Here is a 19,966-nt window from a genome sequence, read left to right as displayed (position 1 = left end):
AAAACTGAGAATGGTGGAGGATTTGGGACTGGTCAACATGTGAAGGCGCCTGCATATTGAAATGATAATACTCTTACTCCATAGTTCACAGGACTTATACAAGAATAGATTACGCCTTTGTTGATTACAAGTTATTGGGGAGGTTTCAGACAGCAGAAATAGCAGATATAACAATTATTATTAAAGTGGAGAGACTCTAGGACCCAAAACGAGGTGGAGGCTTGGGGAGAATTTTCTTTGAGATCCTGGGCATATGGTCAGAATAAAGACCAAATAAAGGAATTCTTAGATTTGCAAAAAGTAGATGACACCAATTTAGCCCCCAAATGGAAGGCAATGAAGCACATGTTAGGGGCACATTGACTGTAATGGAAGCCCTAACCAATACATTGTTGAATCGAGATCAACAAGATACTGAGTTGAGGGAGTCACAAGAAATAAACACCATGTGCACCTCAGTGACGAGAGCACAGAAAATTAACCAACTAATGGGCCTATTGACCCTTCTGCAAACTGACTGGTGGAACGCACACCCCTGAAGCTAAAACAGAAACACTATACCAAAAATAATCCAGCAGACAAAGGTCTAGCCTTACAGTTAAAATACAAAGTAGGTCATACATTAGGAGACAGTGAGTGACGAGGGGTGAAAGATAGAGGCCTTCAGAAACCTTTACCTGTTGCTGTGCAGTAGGGGACAAGACTGTAAAGCTGAGGGAGACATATCTGTATGAACCTTCTCTCTACAAACCACTACAGAAGATCAGAAAGAATGTATTGATAGTCCTATTGAATCTACAGAGGTCGGGAAGCTTTGGGAACACTCTAGTCAGGAAAATCACAGGCCTCACATGACTTTATAGCCAATTTCCATAAGGTGTTTGGAGAAATGCGGATCTCCCTATGTATAGCACTCTTCAATACCTTTAGGAATGGATCACTCCTTCCATGGCAGAGGCGACAATTAGACTTATCGGAAAACCGTGGCAAGATCATAGGGAATGCAAATCCTACAGACCAATTGTCTTTGGCACCTAGGAATATTCTGCAGTTGAGGGGTCTCTGGTTATCACTATCCATCAGAAACCGGGCCGGACAAACCAGGCATTGGGCGTATCCCCAAGAGGCTGAAAAGGGTGGGGGCCGGTTTGCAGTGCTGGGGGCCAGTTTTGTTACTGGGGGCTGGTTTTGCAGCAGTGCTGCGATATCGGCCCCCAGTAACAAAAGCAGCAGTGCTTCACACTTGTGCTCCCCCCTCACCAGGGGACTGGTCTCACAAAATTGCCAGGGTGCTTTGAGTTCCCAGACCGGCCCTGATTAGAAAGAAAGCAGCGTCAAACCCTGTGGGACTGTGTCTTCCTGCAAAGTCTTGCAGGAGACAAGATCTTGCAACTGAGTCCCTGCACACGCCCAGAAAAATGGTCAAGGAACACAAGGAAGCATACTTCTCACAGCATCATGTAATATCTGCTCCTAAACATCAGTGGCGTCTGCCTCGGAACGGGGGTGGTGCGGCGAAAAATAAAATTTAAAAAACGCACTTGGTAACCGAACGCCGCCGCCTCTCCTCCGTACTCTTCTCTCGGCAGTGCATTGACAGCACAGGCCTGAAGCACCCAGGCTCCGAGAAAATCACAACGTTGCTTTAAAGCAATGTTGTGATTAGTCTGAGCACAGTGGTTCGGTGCTCTGAGAGGGACTGGAAGCCTGTACATGTTCTCCACCCAGGCTGTACATTCCAGCCTAGTGGAGAACATGCAAAGTGCGCATAACGGCGCATAACGGCGCATAACGGTTTGGTCGGCCCAAGAGGGCCGCCAAACCGTATGTGCACTTAGGGAGTGCAAACCACTCCTCCCCCTGCTCTGGCCAGCCACGCCCTAACCTGGCTCCGAGTCGGCAGTGAAAAATAAAATGATAATAACATTATGTTATTATCATTTTATTTTTATTACACTGCTCAAATGGCAGTGCGGGCGACGTTCCTCCACCTTAGAGGAGGAGTTGCCACTGCTAAACAGTGAACGTTTTTCCCCAAACTCATGTACTCACTTAGATGTCCTTAAGAAAAGATGGATTAGACTTTATCAAGAGTATTCTTTGGGGTCAGAAATGAGACAGCCTTCAAGGGTCTGATATTCAGACGGATGTCAGGATGGGTTACAGCAAGGGGAGTTGGTTTTATTCTTTTTAACCAGGAGGTGCTTTTGTGAGAAACTGGCAATAATATGTGCACTAATGGTGTATTATGGTATCCTGAATATTTTTTTTTAAATATGTGCCAGAAATAATAATCTTTAAACAAAATCAAATTTAGTGTAAAAAAGACAATTGAACATTTGAAACTACCAAATCATTAAGAGATTAAGAAAAGTAACGTACCTGATGCAGAAAAATAGAAATTTAGTATGAGGCATCTAGAGGATTCAACTGTTATTGCATTGGATAGTGCATGCAACCTTAAGCACAGAACATACAGATTCTCGGGTTAGCCATTTCAAAGGCCAACAAACAAATGCACCCAGACACTAAGACCAACAAACATATAACCATCACTGCACAAAGACCAACAATCAGACGTACCCATGTACAGTAATGGGAATTGGGTGACGTGCAACAGAGAAGCACAGGATGATTTGTAGCCAAAATGATGAGTGTAATACAGTAGAGGAACACAAGGTGATGTGTACAAGGGATGCACAAAGTGATAGCACAAGGCAGTGTGCATTTTGGACACACATGATGTTCTAAATCAGTAAGCAGGGAGTACTGTACAAAGCAGGTACACTATGTGTAGCAGAAGCCAGTTATGTTTATTTTGGCCTGAAGCATTTTGGAGGCTATGTTCAGGCCATACACATTATTGATAGAATTTTTCAAGACCTGGGCAACATAGTAGGCAGGGTGCCTGGAAAATGTACTTTCTTGTGACAGTTTGACTTGTTTTGGATGCTTGAAAGCTTCCTTGGTCTTTGCTGTGCTCAGCATAGTGAACAAAAAGATTTGTGCAATAAGAAACATTTTCTGCATTTTCATTTACTGTGACTCCATGAAATGTTTATAAACTTCTAAAGTGGTAGACAGCCCATCGAACATCTCTTGTAGCAACTATACAGCACAGTCACTCCTGTTCTGCTGGCTCTGAAGGTCAAGTTTATGAACAGAAAACACAGGTTACCATTTAAGAGAGAATAAAGAGAAAAACAACGTTTGGTACATTTTTCTCTGAACAAAACGAGATCAGAGATACCTGAGAGGAGCCAGGTGAAAGAAGCAGCATCACAAAATACTATTGCATTCTTTTACACTTTATCCTCGGATACGTTCCCACTGCAAATTACAATGATCTTTAATTCCCTTTTTATTTCTCATTCAGATCAAAGGAGGGCATTTAGACTAGAGGTCTAGTTGCTTTCTTTGCATCAAAAGACTGGCATCCTAATCTTTATGTTTGCGCTTGACCAAAAAGAATTGTTATTCAAGGTGTGTTACTGTCTTTTTGAGCATCATATTTTAATTACACGTAATGAAAATGTGTCAATGTAAATCTTGAACATAAACACAATAATCTTAACTATTTAATCCAAAGGGCATTTTCTGTACTCCGTAAAACACTAGTAAATCACTTTAAAGCTGAGAAGAAATATAACTGTCTTTCTATCCCATAACTCAATAAGATACGTTCACTTATGTTTCAAAATAGCTTTACTTCCAGGAATTCTGGCTATTTTAATGTTGGTCAAATGCATACGGAAACTGCCAAAAAATAAATAAAACATAGCCAACTTTTTTTCTTCAAGAGTTGCACTAAAGAACACACACCAGTTATGTTCTTCTGACATGCACTCAAAGTTGGTACACAGGATTAAAAAACCGTTAGGTTAAATCCATAACCAGAGATACAGAAACAGGTTTCCATGACCAGAGATACAGAAACAGAGGTGTATGTGACATTTTCCTTTCTTATGCACATTTCAATTCTTTTCCCAGAAAAGGATAACAACTAATGTGATGGGGCCTTTCATAATTTTTGTCCTACTGAAGTCAATTCTAAAAGTGATCCCCATTGCAAAAACAGCCCCAACTAAATTGCAAAAACTGTAAAATAAATCTTAACATCACCATGTTTGCCGCCATGAAAATACCAAAAACAAATGCTCAAAGATAATAATTTATTAAAGTAGATACAACACACTCATTTGACCAAATAATACTGCTTCCCAAGTTATCCTTCCCACAACAGGTCTGTAACTATAATACATTCATTCCAAAAATTTAGAATTATTACAAGAAGAAAATCTTCAGGTTCAAGTACTCAATTTTCTTGAGAAAAATACATCAAAGACATATATACAGTTTTATGTATGAGTTGGACTCACAAATTTTGTACAAGAAACATGGAAATAACACAATATTTTAATTGCTAGTTTGTACATATGCTAGAACACATTTGAATAAACATTTTGAACCATCAGAAATGCACCTTTTGTTTGGTTTCTTCTATTTTAGGCTTATCAAATGCTCCGGCTTAGAAAATCCACAATTACAACTGCAGTATTTTCTGACATTCAAATAGAACATTCGCAAGGGGGAAAGGGTATCAACGAAAAAACGGCTGGAATACCACTTTCTGCAATTCAGTTACGAATACCTGCTACAGGATACATTGATGGTGGGAGAATTTCTTACAGAAAACAAACTGGGAAAAATCTCCCAACATTGAGGTTTTAAAAAGTTGACTTGCTGAATAGAAAACAACCCACGCTGTTGTTCTGGGTATATCGTGGTTCTCCACATTCAAGATACTGTTTAAAATTGTTTATTACATTTAAAAACTCGAAACTGAAGACTTCTATCACCTCATTTCCAAAATATAACTTTATTTATATAAACACTACATAGAAACGAAAATAACGCAGAGCGGGATATCACATAAATGGTAGTTAGTGTATGCAGCACCCAGGTATTAAAAAAGCCCCCTCAAACATACTATTGCACTTGCTTGTATTTGAACCTGTTTTGCAACTCTCCAATGTGTGTTGATGTCATGTTATTACACATTAACACCAAACATGAAGAGAAAAAACACATTTGTGTGGTTTATCACTCATTCTGTGTCAAATGTGAAAACCTTAGTGAATGGGGGACCAGTGGGATATTTAAGTAGTGCACAATTTGTGCTTGGTAAAATCAAACAAATCTAGTGAATAATGAATGTGCAACATTTCTCTATACCTTCCAGTGTCAAAAGCTTAAGAACGTTTAATGTACAAATGAAGTTATTAAATACTGTAGTGCAAATATGAAAATAATTAACAGCATCATTTTTAAGAGCTTAAATTAGATAAAAATGAAACCGGGTTCCATCTGGCAAAGTCCTGTTGTCCTGTAGGCAAACGTGGTTATAAGAGGGTAATTGATTACCCTGATGGTTAGATTTCAGAAAGCAGCAGGGACGAATGGAGTAACCCGTCACCTAATATAATAAGTAATTTCTTCTGGTAGCCATATTTTAATGTCAAGTGATTCAAGCACAGATTACACCAATGTAATTATTCCTTTTTTTCATGGAAATATTATTACAATCCCTAAGTACAAATGAAGACTTTTAAAAATATAGCGGTTGCTGTTCCTGAAGACTGCACACTCCATCACTGGTGTTTCCAGTCCAAAGTGCAGACAATAACTTCCTTTTTTAAAGATATTATACTGTATTAGAAAGTCTCATCATCATTGCAGTTGCTTGACCAGTGCCCAAACACCTCGCATATGTCACAATAGGGGCGCTCGTCCTTTCTGCTGCCATGATATGTAGTATGGGGAGGAGAATCAGGCGTTTGTGTCTGCGTTGGACAATCCTCAGTATCGTGGAGATCAAAACAGTCACAGATATCACAGAAAAGGCGTGGCGGTGGTTTCTTCTTTGTCTGGGTTCCATTTACGCTAAAACAAAAAGTTAATTTGAATAAGTCCTACACAGCTTAAACTGAAAAGAAAGTAGCTTCAGCCATCAGTTCAGGTAAGTTGCTTTCCATCAATGTCCGATGATACAGTTCTAACCTGTTGCCATACAACAACTCCTTATTAGAATTCGATAAGTGTGTGAATGGAGCCCTCTAGTCTCTGATGCCAACTGAGTAGCACATTACTTGAAGGTTCACCATATAGTGCTAACTCCTCACGCAGCCAGATCTTTGCATGGCGCATTGGCAACCTATTCTTTTGTTTCCCACACCTCTGACCTTTACCACTCAAAATCAATTTGGGTTCTTATGTTCATGATACCCTCATGTGATTTTGCTATCGGTACAGTTCATTAAAACTAGTGAGCTGCTGTGTGAACCACATTTGTATAATAAAGCACCCTGCAGAGAGAAATGTTCTATTTTACTAAGGTTGCTATACTTTTGTAAATATATGGCTTCTTACCATCTGTTATTTTACATACAGGTGCAACACTAGTCACTTGAACTATGCAGCTTGGTTTATGCAATTACTTACTTTAAGAATTATGTATTGATTGTCATCATTTAGACTATATGTTTTTTGATTTCACATACCTTTGGAAATAAAGCTGCAACAACTGTGAAGATGGAGTTCTGTATCCAATAGTTTTCAGCACTACTACCATCTTGGGAAAGTGATTTAAGAATATGTAGAATATACTGGATTCACTAACGGAGGTGAAATTAAGAAAAGGAGAGCTTGGACTAGTTTCAAATGCACAGGCAGATAGAACCATCAGCTTCACCTACAAAACATATGCCATTATGAGAGTTCACTATCAAATAAGGCCAGCCATTTTAAGCCCCTTCACTTTAGTGGGTTCAACCTGACTCTATCGAATGCAATTTAGAAAAATGGGGCATGTGGGCCTTACAGCTCCTTGATAAGTCAGCCTAGCTCCCACAGGTGTATTTACTGCAGTAAATACACACAGGGTAAAGACCAGCTCATACCGCACTTCACTGCCATTGTGCCCTCGTCCTCCAAAGTTGTTTGAACATCTCTCATGATTCCAGACCAAATTAAGAATCTTCGGGTTACTTAGGATGGAGGCAGGAACTTAAACTCCATATTAATAAACAATAAATTATTTCTTGTTTAATATGTGACAACTGCAAAGGATATTATGCTTTCTAGCCTCAGAAATTCAAACTATCAGTAAAAGTGCTTCTTAATTTTAAATTAGATAACAGGAATGTCCTACTTGGTGACCGTCCTCAAACACAATTACCCTGATTACAACAGGTATAAATTGCTGCAGTTTGCCTGGTATATGGGCTCCATAGGATGCACTATGTCTCCCACTTTTTGAAACAAGCTACCATTGTCTGGTTATCAGAAGGAGTTCCTGCTTGCCCTTTAGAAAGCCTCTAATAGTTGTGTTTCATTAAAATCAACTCTTAGTGAGGCTGCTACTAAAGGTCATCATTTTTTCCACTGCCTAGAATATTTCTTTTGTAAGCAATAAACATATATAGCCCTTTCTGTGATCTGCTACAGTACAACACTGTTCAAATGTGTGACAGAAAAATACATCCTATCAGCTATCTTGCATTGAAAATATTTTGTTGCCAATTTCTGTGCCCGTGTGAGACATCCTTACATTATACACATGATGAATCCCATATCACAGCTATACTGAGAACCTTTCACAAACATAAATCAGATGCACTTGTATTAAATCCAGCTCAAAGCGGAACCATTTCAGTGATTAAAACACATTAGATTGTTATCAGTTTAATTTCTTTACATGTATTCATGGTCTTTGCAAAGTAGTCTTGGACTGGACTTTATCACTATCATTATTTCTAGCTATGAAAATGAAACATCTTACTAGGAATCAGCTTGTCTATGAAAACAGAAGTGTTGTTTCTAATTAAATACCTGTCATAGTTATCCACGTCATTGCCATTCAGAGAGGCTTCAGCTATTGCTTCAAGCTTCTTTTTCAGGTCATCATTCTTTTGTTGGAGATCAACTATTACAGAATTGAGGAACTCAATCTAAAAAAGGGAATGGAAAGAAGAAAATTACACCGTACACTAAGGTTTGTATATGTGCAAACACCTGAAATGCAAGAGAGTCTTATGAGTGAAGTGTGCATTCAAGATACTTGGGAAAATGTAGTCACAAATTACACACCCGGAACTTTTGAGGTCACTTGCTGCTCCCACTAATAGAAGATAGCGTTTTAGTTTGCAAATTGTGTGGAAAAACTGGCAGAACAGACTTTGCCCTAGCCACCGTGACACATTTTGCCAGTGAAAAGCATGTGGAATTTCTTCAGGGAAAAGTGCTCACACTGAAGGAAAAACATTCAGAAATTGGTTTGCAACCACCCATTATTTACAATTATTACCCCACTGTTATTCCCAATATCATGGTGCTTTATCACCACAGTCAGTATGTTTTGCACCTTGTGCTACTGTTAATTCTGGGTACAGTATTACCCCACCATTTTAACAAAAGACTGCATCTTCTAGGTATCTATACTGCCAACCCTAGTTTGGAGGTGCAAACCAATATCATACTAGGACATCTCAAGAGCAAGATGAATAACATGGCTTTCCAACTGTCAGAGGATGTCAGTGGCATCAAGCAAGATCAGATCAAGATTGTTTCTTAATGTTAGTTCAATGGAATAATCTTCAAGCTGTAATATTTGAATCTAGCTGCATAGTTCAAGAACACCTGCACTAGCAATGCCACCCAGCTCTACTCATCATTTTATCAAAAAGCAGCACTGGAACTAAAAGTACTCTTCTTCTAGAGAAACAGGCAACCCGGTTCGTCCCTCTTTTATTTTCCAGTACTGCTGTATTTTGTCACAAACTGAGATCAGAAGCTTCTGCTGCCAGTGCCATCCTTAGTTTTACAAGTCATAGGTGATCCAAAATGGAATTCCGACTTATGTTGGTTCTCAAATACCACCATGTGTTTAAAAAAAAAAGAAAAGCATAAACCTTGTAACAGAATAGACTTGCCTGAATTTTGTCACATAAAGACACAGGAAGGGAAAAACACATACCCACTCACGCCTTCCAATACATTATGCCACTGTCCCATACCTCTTTTTCAGCAACAGGGACGTAGTTCCTTTGAGTGAAAGAGGTTTACATATGTGTATTTCCTCCCTTATCTTTATGTTCAGAGTTTCAAGTTGTGTAAAGACTCAGAAAGGAGACTGTAATGACCTCATAAGAGGAGAAAAAACAATGCCAGGTACCTCAGAAAGTAAAGATATTTGTTTATTAGCATTGCAAGAGAAAATACGGCTTATCTCAACGCATTGCGTTGAGATAAGCCGTATTTTCTCTCACATTTCTTACTAGATATTATCTGCCCCTTAATTCACGGGCGGACAATTATTCGTAGGGTAATGGGTCTTTTTGGGAGCATTGCCTCCCTTTTTGCCTGACCCCTTTTTCGTGTTTGAATTTAGGGTATTACTGTTATGCAGGTAGGCGGACTCATCCTTATGGTGATGCATTGTGATTTAATTTGCTTAACTGGCATTCATGACTATAGATTAGGTCTCTCTAAATACATTGGGATTCCAACGTATCATTCTGAAATACGAGGACTGACTAGATAGGAATAATATGTGTTATGCTTGTTTTTGCTTTTAGATTTGCCTTTACCTATATTTCTCTGAAATTATACTACGAATTTGATTGAGGTAAAGTCTTAGCTGAACTTTATTCTTTATTTATGCCCCTGATTATTTATAAATTAGGTAAATGGGAGTTATATTTTTTCTATCTCTCATTTGGGAGTATGTATCTATATATTAATAAACAATATTCTCCGAATTGGAGTCCGTGGGTTGGCAGGTTGTGGGTTTCTCCCTTATGTTGGGGATATATAATATTACCGTTGATCTCTGAACTGATAAATATATATATACCTTTCTATTGTTTTTATCCAGATATATTTTTATCAGAGTGATCAGAATGTTGAAGAATACGTATAACTCAAATGCTTTTTAGGTAAGGTACTTGCTTTTTGTACATGGAATGATTGTCTTAGAAAGTATCTAATCAAAACGAATTGGAGACTAGACTATTAATTATTAAATATAGCTTTACAGGTGTACTATCGACTTAGAGACACTTAAAATGAAATGGTAGATAGTTTGTGTCTCCACTGTTTTTTCTAGGGGTGTCCTTTATATCAGGGCAATGATACATATGAAATATGGTCTGATACTGTTTGACCATATAAAATATCTTCGTTGTTTCTTTTCTCTGTAGACCCATACTATATGGGACCACATACAGGTTTTACCTGGAATGTGGTGAAGCTGTCTCCAGAGATTTAGTGTTTGGTGAGTGGACATTATTTGCCTGGGTTGTTTTGTTGAAAAAATCACAATGGCTGCTTGCTCTATTAGGATGAGCCACTGAACTGTTTAGGTGGGTCATGTGTTGTTGTACCCATATAGACAATATAGCTTTATCTCTGTGACCACTTTGGGTGTGTTGATCTTTAAAGCACCGTTCCCTTTTCTCTTTTTTATGTATTGCCTTATAAGTTATAGGTGTGAGTTCTGTCACTGGGTGACTCTTCTTGGTGTCTATTGGTTCTTGGTCAGTATTTACTTATTTATATTTTTCACATAACCTTATGGTTATAAACTATGTTAATATTTAACGTTTTGGTTGGATACTATTTGAGTAATGTATATTTTATTGTTGAAGCCCTGAGAAAGTCAGTGGGTGAATCTTCACAAGACAAAACATGTGTCGGCTATTGGCTACATTTGGCGATGTCATTTATACCAACTCAATTATTGTGAAATCCCTTGTATACTTCTGATAAAGATAAAAAAGAAGACAAGAAAATAAAAAGATGAAAATTCACCTGAGTACACCCTGGATATGGACATTTTATTGCATTGACCGGATATGGTTTACTTGTGAATGTTTATTGGTGCTTTGCTCGGGAACGATACTCTGTTTACTGTATACCAAAAAAACAGTAGCACTTCCTAGAAGGAAATCACTCAAACCAGAGAAATTAAGTCAAATGTCTGCGGACCCTGTGTAAACTCTCGACTCAAGTAATCAAGGAACAAGTTGCATATATAGTTGTCAAATGTATTCAAAACCGACACTGTGATTCTTTCTTGTCAACAGTTTGCTATATGTTGGGCCATTTAAAAACAATTGATATCTTAATGCAGGTGCCCCAATAAGTGCCCAAGCTGCTGTTTAGGTGTTGGTAATAAATGGGTTATTTGATTTCTTATTCAAAATGACACAGCAGCTGCTAATAGCACCCATATCCCTGGACTGACCACTTGGCCACTCCCATTTTACTGCTTACCGTCCTATCAATAACATAACGTAACATAACATAACATAACATAATACGTGTATTCAACGAACCAAGGTCAATACAAAAGAAAAGAACAAACCTTCTGGTGCTTTAAAGATTTCTTCATAGACAACCAAATGCTTGAACTAATTTCTTACCCTATCAATTCCAATGCCAACATCCTTCTAGACAACTTCCAACAAGGTTTTGTAAACCTATGTGAACATCCATGCCTCAATCACAACACACATGTGCAGACCAAAGCCTTTAGTACATTGGTACTCTAAAGACCTTGCTAACAATAAACAATCCATCTGCAGGCAGGAAAGAAAGTGGAAGAAAAACAGGACTCCCAGAGACCACTGGATACTGAAGTTCCTCTGCACAACACACAGGCAGCTCATCACATCAGTCAAAACAATGCACTATACCAACACCATCACTTAAGCCACCAACAGAAGTAAAATACTGTTCAAGACAATCAAGCACTGCATTAATCTGCTGTCAGACCCACCTATTCTGTACTGCACAGAAACATGCAATGCCACCAACCTCTTCTTCTGTGAAAAAAATACAGCAGATCTAACAGCACCAAACCTGCTTCATCTCTTACACCCAAAGAATCTCGCAAAGGTCAGCTTTCAAAGCCCTATCTCTCCCAGAGCTCGCTGACAAACTCAACTCCCTCAAAGCCACTTCTTATAAAGATGATGTCTCATCATTATCCTTCATAAAAGCTCTCTCTGGGGCTGCTCTCTTATTCCAACTTAACAATGTCAGTGCCTTCCATCACATAAGGCATCTTTCCAGAAGCTTTCAACACAGGCTAGATTTTGCCACTACTAAAGAAACCTAGCGTAGACCCCCAATGACCTCCAACTACCTGTCCATCACTCGCCTATCATTCATTGGCAAGATAATTGAAAAAGCAGCCTATGTTTTGCTCCAAGATCACATCAATGCTTACAATCTCCACCACTACTACTACCAGTCTGGCTTGAGATCACACTGCAGCATGGAAACCTCTACCTTAAACATCGTAGACTATGGTCCCTTGACCACTGATGAAGATGACTCCTGATGCTGCTGGACCAATCGGCTGCCTTTGACTCAGTCGACCATTCTACCCTCAAACGCACCATAGAGTCTCTAATGGAATTTACTAATAATGTCTTTCACTGGTTTTCCTCCTACCTTCACAACTGACACATGTTTATTTACACGGGGACCTTCAGGTCACAAAAGCATCCTATTATGTGTGGAGTGCCCAGAGTTCAATAATGTATCCTGTCATCTTCAAACTTTACATGGAGCAGCTTGGTGCTCGACTCACCGATAGCAGCATCAATATTCACCAATATAGAGAGGATACACAACTCTATTTGAAAGTCTCCTCTGCTTCAAACATCTAACTGCTCTAACACTACTTGCCGATTATACAGACCTGGATGTCCAGCACCTAACTGAAGTTTAACCCATCCAAGACAGAATTTGTGTTATTTGTGTAGAGCAAAAAACTAGATACAGTAAAAGTCTGAGTCAATGATATGAACCGTGACTGCTTCAAACACCAACTTTCACTAAATGCCAAGTCTCTTGTATTCACCCTGGACACCAACCTCACCTAACACCCCCCCCCTCCCAAAAAAAACCCTGAAAGGCAGATTGGTACCAGCTCTCTCTTCTAAATAAAAGTAAAACAGTTTCTTCTTTAAAGCGACTTCAGAACTCCTGTTCAAGACTTCGTACCCTTGCATGTGAATGGTGTTAATTCCCTACTCCATGGCCTACCAAACTTCATACTGGCATCCCTTAGAGTCATCCTACATGCAATAGCACATCTCATCCAGTTCTGAAGAAATAGGATTGCCTCACCACCGTCCTGATGAAACTCCATTGGCTTCCCTTGCCAGCCTGTAGCATCTACAAAACTGCTGCATCATTTACAAAGCCATCACAACTAACACCCTGCTTATGTGCAGACAAGCTCAGAGTGCTCTCTGCACACCTGCAGCCTCCACACCATCAGACTGCAGACTAAGAAGAGTAGACAAGAAAAAACAAAACAGCAGGCCCTTTCCAGCTATGCACCTGAGTTGTAGAACAACATTCCGTATCCATCAGGGCTACCCTAACCCTACCCCAATTTAGAAAAGAATTGAAGACGCACGTCTTTAAAGAACACTACATCACAATGCATTAACTGTCCACAACCCAGCTGCCTCTCCTACTACTCACTGTCTTTATGCTCGTCTTTGACTATGTACATTGCTCTGCTGCCTTTTGGCTAGGTTCACGCCATAGATATACAACAAACATCCATACATACACTGGGGATCAGAAGCAGCTACAGATCAGTAAAATTCCTAAACTAAGATAAGATGTCCTTTCTAATCCACTGTAATGTCATAACGCCACCAAAAGTACATTGAATCACCCAAACAACTGTCACATCTCTGGCAAACTCAGGATACACAGTGATTGGTTTTGCTTTGGGTAGAGACACTGTTTAACTGCCATAACCATTTTCCTTATTCTGAACACACAGGGCTATCTTGGCCACCCATGACCTTGTTGACTGCCAAGATGCTTCAGTTTGGTCCCTAACCAGATCCAATTCCAATTTTAACATACAAGGCAATTACATGTCTTTAGTTGAGAGATTTTAAATCTTGTAAATACAAGAAAGAGCTTTGTGCAATAAGGGTTCTCAAAACAAAGCTTTCATTTGCGTCAACTTGGCAGATCAGCTTTTGGAATTTCAGATAGGATATCCAGTGATAAATCCATGTGTAGTAATTTTACCTTACATTAAAGCCAAGGGCCTGTTCAGCAGCCTAAAAGTCTAGCAGGGTGCCACCTTTAAAAAAAATGACTGAGTGTATGCACGCCTCCAGCTTCCCAAATGTGAAAGTTTGAAATAAAAGACTGTGAAAAATCAGGATTTTTACTAATAGGTGTCCGGGGCTATGGCTATGTGGAAATCCTGAATTGTGCAGAAGCTAATTGCCAGTATTTTAACATATTTACTGGCATTCACAGTAAGGAATCTGCTGGTGGTCTGTGCTTGTAAAGGAACAATACCAGATCCCTGATGGAATAGCCACACTTTTCTTCCTTCTGCAATTTCTTCCTGCAAAACTAAGTTTAATTTAGCAATTGCTACATATCATCCTATGTCACGTACAATGTTCCAGCCCCACTGTTGACCGAAGAGATTATGTGCTGAAATACACCAATAAAATAAAGGACGGCATCTGTTTAGGGAGTAATGTTGGGTTTTAGATGGATGGCTAATAGATAATGTACATACTTGAGGAGTACGCCCTGGGTAACACATAAAATGGAAGGTCAGGGGCGGCTCCTTCATGTGGGTGGAGGAGCGTCGCCCCACTGCTTTCTCACAGTGCCAGAAGCAGAAACATAAAATGGTATTATGAATACCATTTTATGTTCCTGCTTCTCACACTGCGAGAAAGCAGAAGGCAGGGTTTGGTTGGGGGCGGGCAGATGGGCGTTCCTGCTCTAGGCAGGGAAGGAGTGGCTTGCCCATTGTTTTGGGCGCTGACTGTTTGGTCGGCCCCACGGCCGACCAAACCAGTCATGCACACACTGCATTTTCTCTATGTAGGCTTGATTTGTCTATCTCAGAGATTTCGGTGTTCAAAATTTAATCTCATGAAGTTTGAAATCAAAGGTATTGTAGGATTAACCAAACATTTTCTGAGTGATTTGGTTTGATTCTTCACTTGTAAATAGAAAATAAGAATATTCAGTAAAGTTAGTAATATTGAGTTTATTCTTCCATTTTTAGTCCCGCCAGGTCTTTCATAGATTCAATAGGTGTAAGTGTTTGAATTGTCTGCAACTTGCAGGCAAAGGAACAGTCTGCTTTGTTGCTTTTATTTACTACATTTCAGCCTGACTCCATCTTCCCTTTCATTAGAGAAGTTGTCCACGTATCCCCTTGGAAAACCTTTGAAACCCAGTTTGTATAGGAAATGATTCAAGCAACAAAATCTGCTGATCTTTCAAAGTGTGCTGATTTAAGAGCGATTGAGAAGTCAACTCATCTTTTACCACTGCCTTTGCTGCTTCCCACTCTAATTCCCACATCACTTCATTTGTGGTATTTCACTGGAAATAATCTAAATGTGTAATGCAGTATGTCAAAATGTGTTCACCCACCTTATCTAGAACAATCTTAGGAAGTATGGGCAGATGAACAAGTTACTTACCTTCGGTAACAATATATCTGTAAGAAACATTAGTAGTGATAGATTCCTTACCTTAGAATTACCCCCAGGTGTCAGACTGTATCCGGAAAGTTTTCGTCAGCAGTATCCCTGCGCGTCGGTAGGTTGCGTCGTGCGGCTCAGAGTCCATCGTTGGCATCGTGGTCGCCGGGACGACGTCGCGGCAGCTACTCAGACGCCGCCGACGCGCGCTGACGTCAGTTCTGTACACGACTTTACGCGCCAGGAACGCAGAGCCATGCAAGATACTGACCACTGGTGCATTGAAACTAGGGCCCTGAAGGAGATGACCTTAACCCTAGAAATCAGTTCACAGAACGGGGAGGATGGGTGGGACGGTAAGGAATCTATCACTACTAATGTTTCTTATCGTTCCCGAAGGTAAGTAACTTGTTTATCTGAAAGAAACATGTAGTGACAGATTCCTTACCTTAGAATAGATTCCCCAGCAATACCAACCCCGGTGGTGGGCCTGCAAACCAAGATCACACCAGAAAATCACAGAGAACAGAACGGCCAAAGAAGCCGTCTCTCCGGACTTGACCGTCCAGGCAATAATGCTTAGTAAACGTTTGCAGCGAGGCCCACGTGACTGCCTGACAGATGTCTTGCAGGGGCACACCACGTCCCAATGCAGTAGTAATTGCAGTTGCCCTAGGGGAATGAGCACGCAGCCCCACCGGAGGCTCTTTTTTAGCCAAAGAAGAACAGGCTTTGATACACAAGACGACCCAGCGGGAGATAGTCCGCTTGTGTACCGCCCGACCTTTCTTGGTGCCAACGTAGCCAACAAAGAGTTGGTCATCCACCCGGAACTGTTGTGAGCGGTTTAGATAAAACAAAAGCGCATGTTTTGTGTCCAGCCGTAGGAGCCTCTCTTCCTGTCTAGAATGGTGCAGAGGCGGAAAGAAGGTGGGCAAGGTAATAGTCTACCTAATGTGAAAGGCAGTGACAACTTTTGGCAAAAAGAAAGATCGGGGCCTGAGCTCAACCTTGTCCGGAGGGACCGACAGAAAAGGAGGTTTACTGGAAAGAGCCTGGAGCTCACTCACTAGTCTAGTAGAGGTGATGGCAAACAGGAAGGCAGTCTTCAATGTTAAGAGACGAAGAGGACAGTTGTGAAGGGGCTTGAAAGGAGCACACATGATACAATTAAGAACTAGATTCAAGACCAACTGTGGCATCACAAATGGAATAGGAGGGAAAAGGCGAGTAATGCCTTTGAGAAAAACAGGAGACTTGAAAAGAGAGAGGGCTAATCAGGGAGCCTGAGAAAGGCCGAAATGGCAGAAAGGTAGCCTTTGATAGTGCCCAGAGCAGAGCCCTGCCAGGCTAAAGAAAGAAGGAACAAAAGGACCTCAGAAAGATGGGCAGAAAGGGGATCCACAGCCTTTGCTGTGCACCATGCCACAAATCTGTTCTACCTGCAGGCATATACCACTTTAGTGGAGGGACGCCTGGCTGCCAGAATGACTTCACAAACTTCAGGAGGCAAGTCGAAAGGAATCAACTGCCACCACTCAATCTCCACACAAAGAGGTGGAGGCTGGACAGGTTTGGGTGGAGGACCGTCACCTACTGCTGCGACAGAAGATCCTTCCGAAGAGGCAGTCAGATCGGGGGATCGATGCTCATAGTGAGTAGCTCAGGATACCAAACTCTTCGAGCCCAGTCCGGGGCCACAAGGATGACTTGGGCCCGGTCGCGCCTGATTTTCTTCAGCACTCTGGGCAGAAGTGGTATAGGTGGAAAGGCGTACAACAGACCGCAACGAAAAGCGTTGCCGAGCGAGTGCCGCCTTGGAAATTTCAACGCGCAGAACTGATGACATTTGCGCCTTCCCTTCGGTGGCGAATAGATCTAACCAAGGCTCTCCCCACAGCTGAAAGAGACCATGTGCCACCTCCGAGTGAAGACGCCGTTCGTGATTCAGCATGCACCTGCGGCTCAGTTCGTCCACCCTAGGCATTCGGGGAACCTGCCAAGTGTTGAACCACCAGGAAAATTCCCTGATGTTTCAGCCATGTCCAGAGACGCAGAGCCTCCTGACATAGGGTCCGCAACCCCACCCCGCCTTGTTTGTTGCAGTACACCATGGCGGTGGTGTTGTCTGTGAACACCTGCACTACTCTCCCCTTGACAGTGGGAAGGAATGCCTTCAGTGCAAGTCGGTTTGTCCGAAGCTCCAGAAGGTTGATATGGAGCTTAGACTCTGACGGAGAACAGAGGCCTCTGATCTCCGCGTCTCCCATGTGGCCGCCCCATCCCTGGAGGGACGCATCCGTCACCACTGTATGCGCCGGTTGGGGAAGGGAGAGGGATCTGCCGTTGACCCAATGCTGGTTCATGAGCCACCATTGCAATTGCCGTGCAGTGCCCTCTGAGATTTGGACGTGATCGAACAGGTTTCCCTGATGCTGCGCCCACTGGAACTTCAGGTCCCACTGCAGAGCCCGCATATGCCATCTGGCATGATCAACCAGCAGGATGCAGGAGGCCATGAGGCCCAGCAGCTTCAGGGTCATCCTGACCGAAACCCGAGATAGAGGCTGATAAGATTGGAATCAGAGCCTGAATATCGCAGACTCGCTGTTCGGGGGGATAAACCCAAAAAAGCGTCATATGCAGAACCGCTCCGATGAAGAGGAGCTTCTGAGAGGGAATCAGGTGCGACTTTGATTGATGGAGAACCCCAGTGAATGCAAGAGGTCGGCCGTAGTCTGGAGGTGGGAGACGACTGCCTGGGGCGAGCCCGCCTTCAACAGCCAGTTGTCGAGATAGGGGAAGACTGAAACCCCTAATCTGCGCAGATGAGCTACAACCACCGCCATCACTTTCGTGAACACCCGAGGGGCGCTGGTAAGGCCATAAGGAAGCACGGTGAACTGAAAGTGTCCGTGGCCTACCGTGAACCGCAGGTCACGCCGGTGGGCCGGCAGGATTGGGATGTGGAAATAAGCATCCTGCAAGTCCAGCGCTACCATCCAGTCTTGTGGATCGAGGGCAGACAAGACCAAAGCTAAAGTCAACATCTTGAACTTCCCTTTGCAGAGGAAGTGATTGATGTCTAAGATAGGACGCAGGCCCTTGTCCTTCTTGGGTACCAGAAAGTAGTTGGAATAACAACCACGACCTACTTCTGGCACTGGAGCGCGCTCGATGGCCCACTTGGCCAAGAGGGCCACAACTTCCTGCTGAAGAAGCACCAAGTGATCCCCCAACATGCGGTGGTACTGAGGTGGCATGGCTGGAGGAGTAGTCTCGAAGGGGAGGGAGTAGCCCCTTCGGACTATCTCTAAAACCCACCTGTCCGATGTGATGGTGCGCCAGTGGGGGAGGTGATGGCGAAGCCTGTCACCCACTGGCGTTTGATGGGCCTGAAAGTTTGGACTAGGAAGGTTTGGAGGCAGTGGTGGCCGGGGTGGAGATGGACTGACCCGCCTGCTGGCCCCTAGGTCCGCCGCGGCGGAACCCGCGTCTGTGCTGAGATTGTTGCTGCGCAGGCCTGTGGCTCTGTTGCGAACGCGCCTTCCGGTGCCACGAAAGGAGCAAAAAGCAGAAGGCGGAGGAGGGCGGGAGGCAGAAAGTCCCAAGGACTTGGCCATAGCCCGTGAGTCCTTAAACCGCGCCGAAGAAGCAACGGCCATCAAAAGGCATGTCCATAAGGGTGATTTGGACTTCCCCAAAGAACCCAGTTGTCCTCAGCCAGGCGTTGCGCCGGTGCGCCACCGTCGTTTGAAATCGATCTGCCCAGCGAGTCAGCGGAGTGTAGGCCACAACGAATCTTGAACTTAGCTGTGTCGCTCCCCTCTGCAACAGCCTGGGAGAGGGCAGTCCGGGCATCCTCCGGATACTGAGGCAGCACTTGCGCCACTGTATCCCACACGGAGTGGGAATAACGGCCCAAGAGGCATGCGGTGTTCATGAACCACAGCGCAGAACTGGCGGAAGAAAACATCTTCTCTCCGAACTGTTTCAGTTTCTTGGATTCCCTATCCGGTGATGCGGAAGGGAAGGTGCTTGGGGATGCAGAGGCTTGGACAACCAAGCTCTCAGGGGTGGGGTGTTGGGAGAGGAAAACGGGGTCACCCGGAGCCAGGAGATGGCATCGGGCCACGTTCCTATCCACAGGAGCCCCTGTGTTGGGCCAGGACCAGGTGCCTAAAAGAACGTCATAAAATGCTTCATTGAAGGGAAGCAGCGGCTCCGCAGAAGTAGCTGCTAGCTGAAGCACTTCTGTCAGGAGGTTAGTCCTGATGACCACAGTAGGGAGTTCGAGGTGTAGGGCATCAGCCTGCCCTATGCAACACCACAGCATAACTAGCACCCTCCACGGTAGGAGGAGATAGCATACCAAGGTCTGGTGAGTTATCCAGACCACTGGC

General features: G+C 42.6%; 1 protein-coding gene across 13 annotated transcripts in view; it reads right to left on the bottom strand.

Moving 5' to 3' along the window:
- Positions 1-4,158: 4,158 nt before the first annotated feature.
- CLIP1 (CAP-Gly domain containing linker protein 1) overlaps positions 4,159-19,966 on the bottom strand; it is a 712,474-nt gene continuing 696,666 nt past the window's right edge. For 12 of the 13 annotated variants that reach the window (XM_085636018.1, XM_085636008.1, XM_085636009.1 and 9 more), the window contains 2 exons: positions 7,891-8,009; positions 4,159-5,943 (listed from right to left, as the gene is read on the bottom strand). In XM_085636018.1, coding sequence (XP_085492144.1) covers positions 5,715-5,943; positions 7,891-8,009 — 348 coding nt within the window. In that variant the 3' untranslated portion in view covers positions 4,159-5,714. The remainder of the gene's footprint in view (positions 5,944-7,890; positions 8,010-19,966) is intronic. The other variant, XM_085636021.1, reaches the window with a different exon arrangement.

The sequence above is a fragment of the Triturus cristatus genome, chromosome 11 (assembly GCF_964204655.1).
Source record: "Triturus cristatus chromosome 11, aTriCri1.1, whole genome shotgun sequence".
Classification (NCBI taxonomy): domain Eukaryota; kingdom Metazoa; phylum Chordata; class Amphibia; order Caudata; family Salamandridae; genus Triturus; species Triturus cristatus.
Note: the sequence above shows the minus strand (reverse complement) of the source record. Positions and strands in the feature narration are given on the sequence as shown.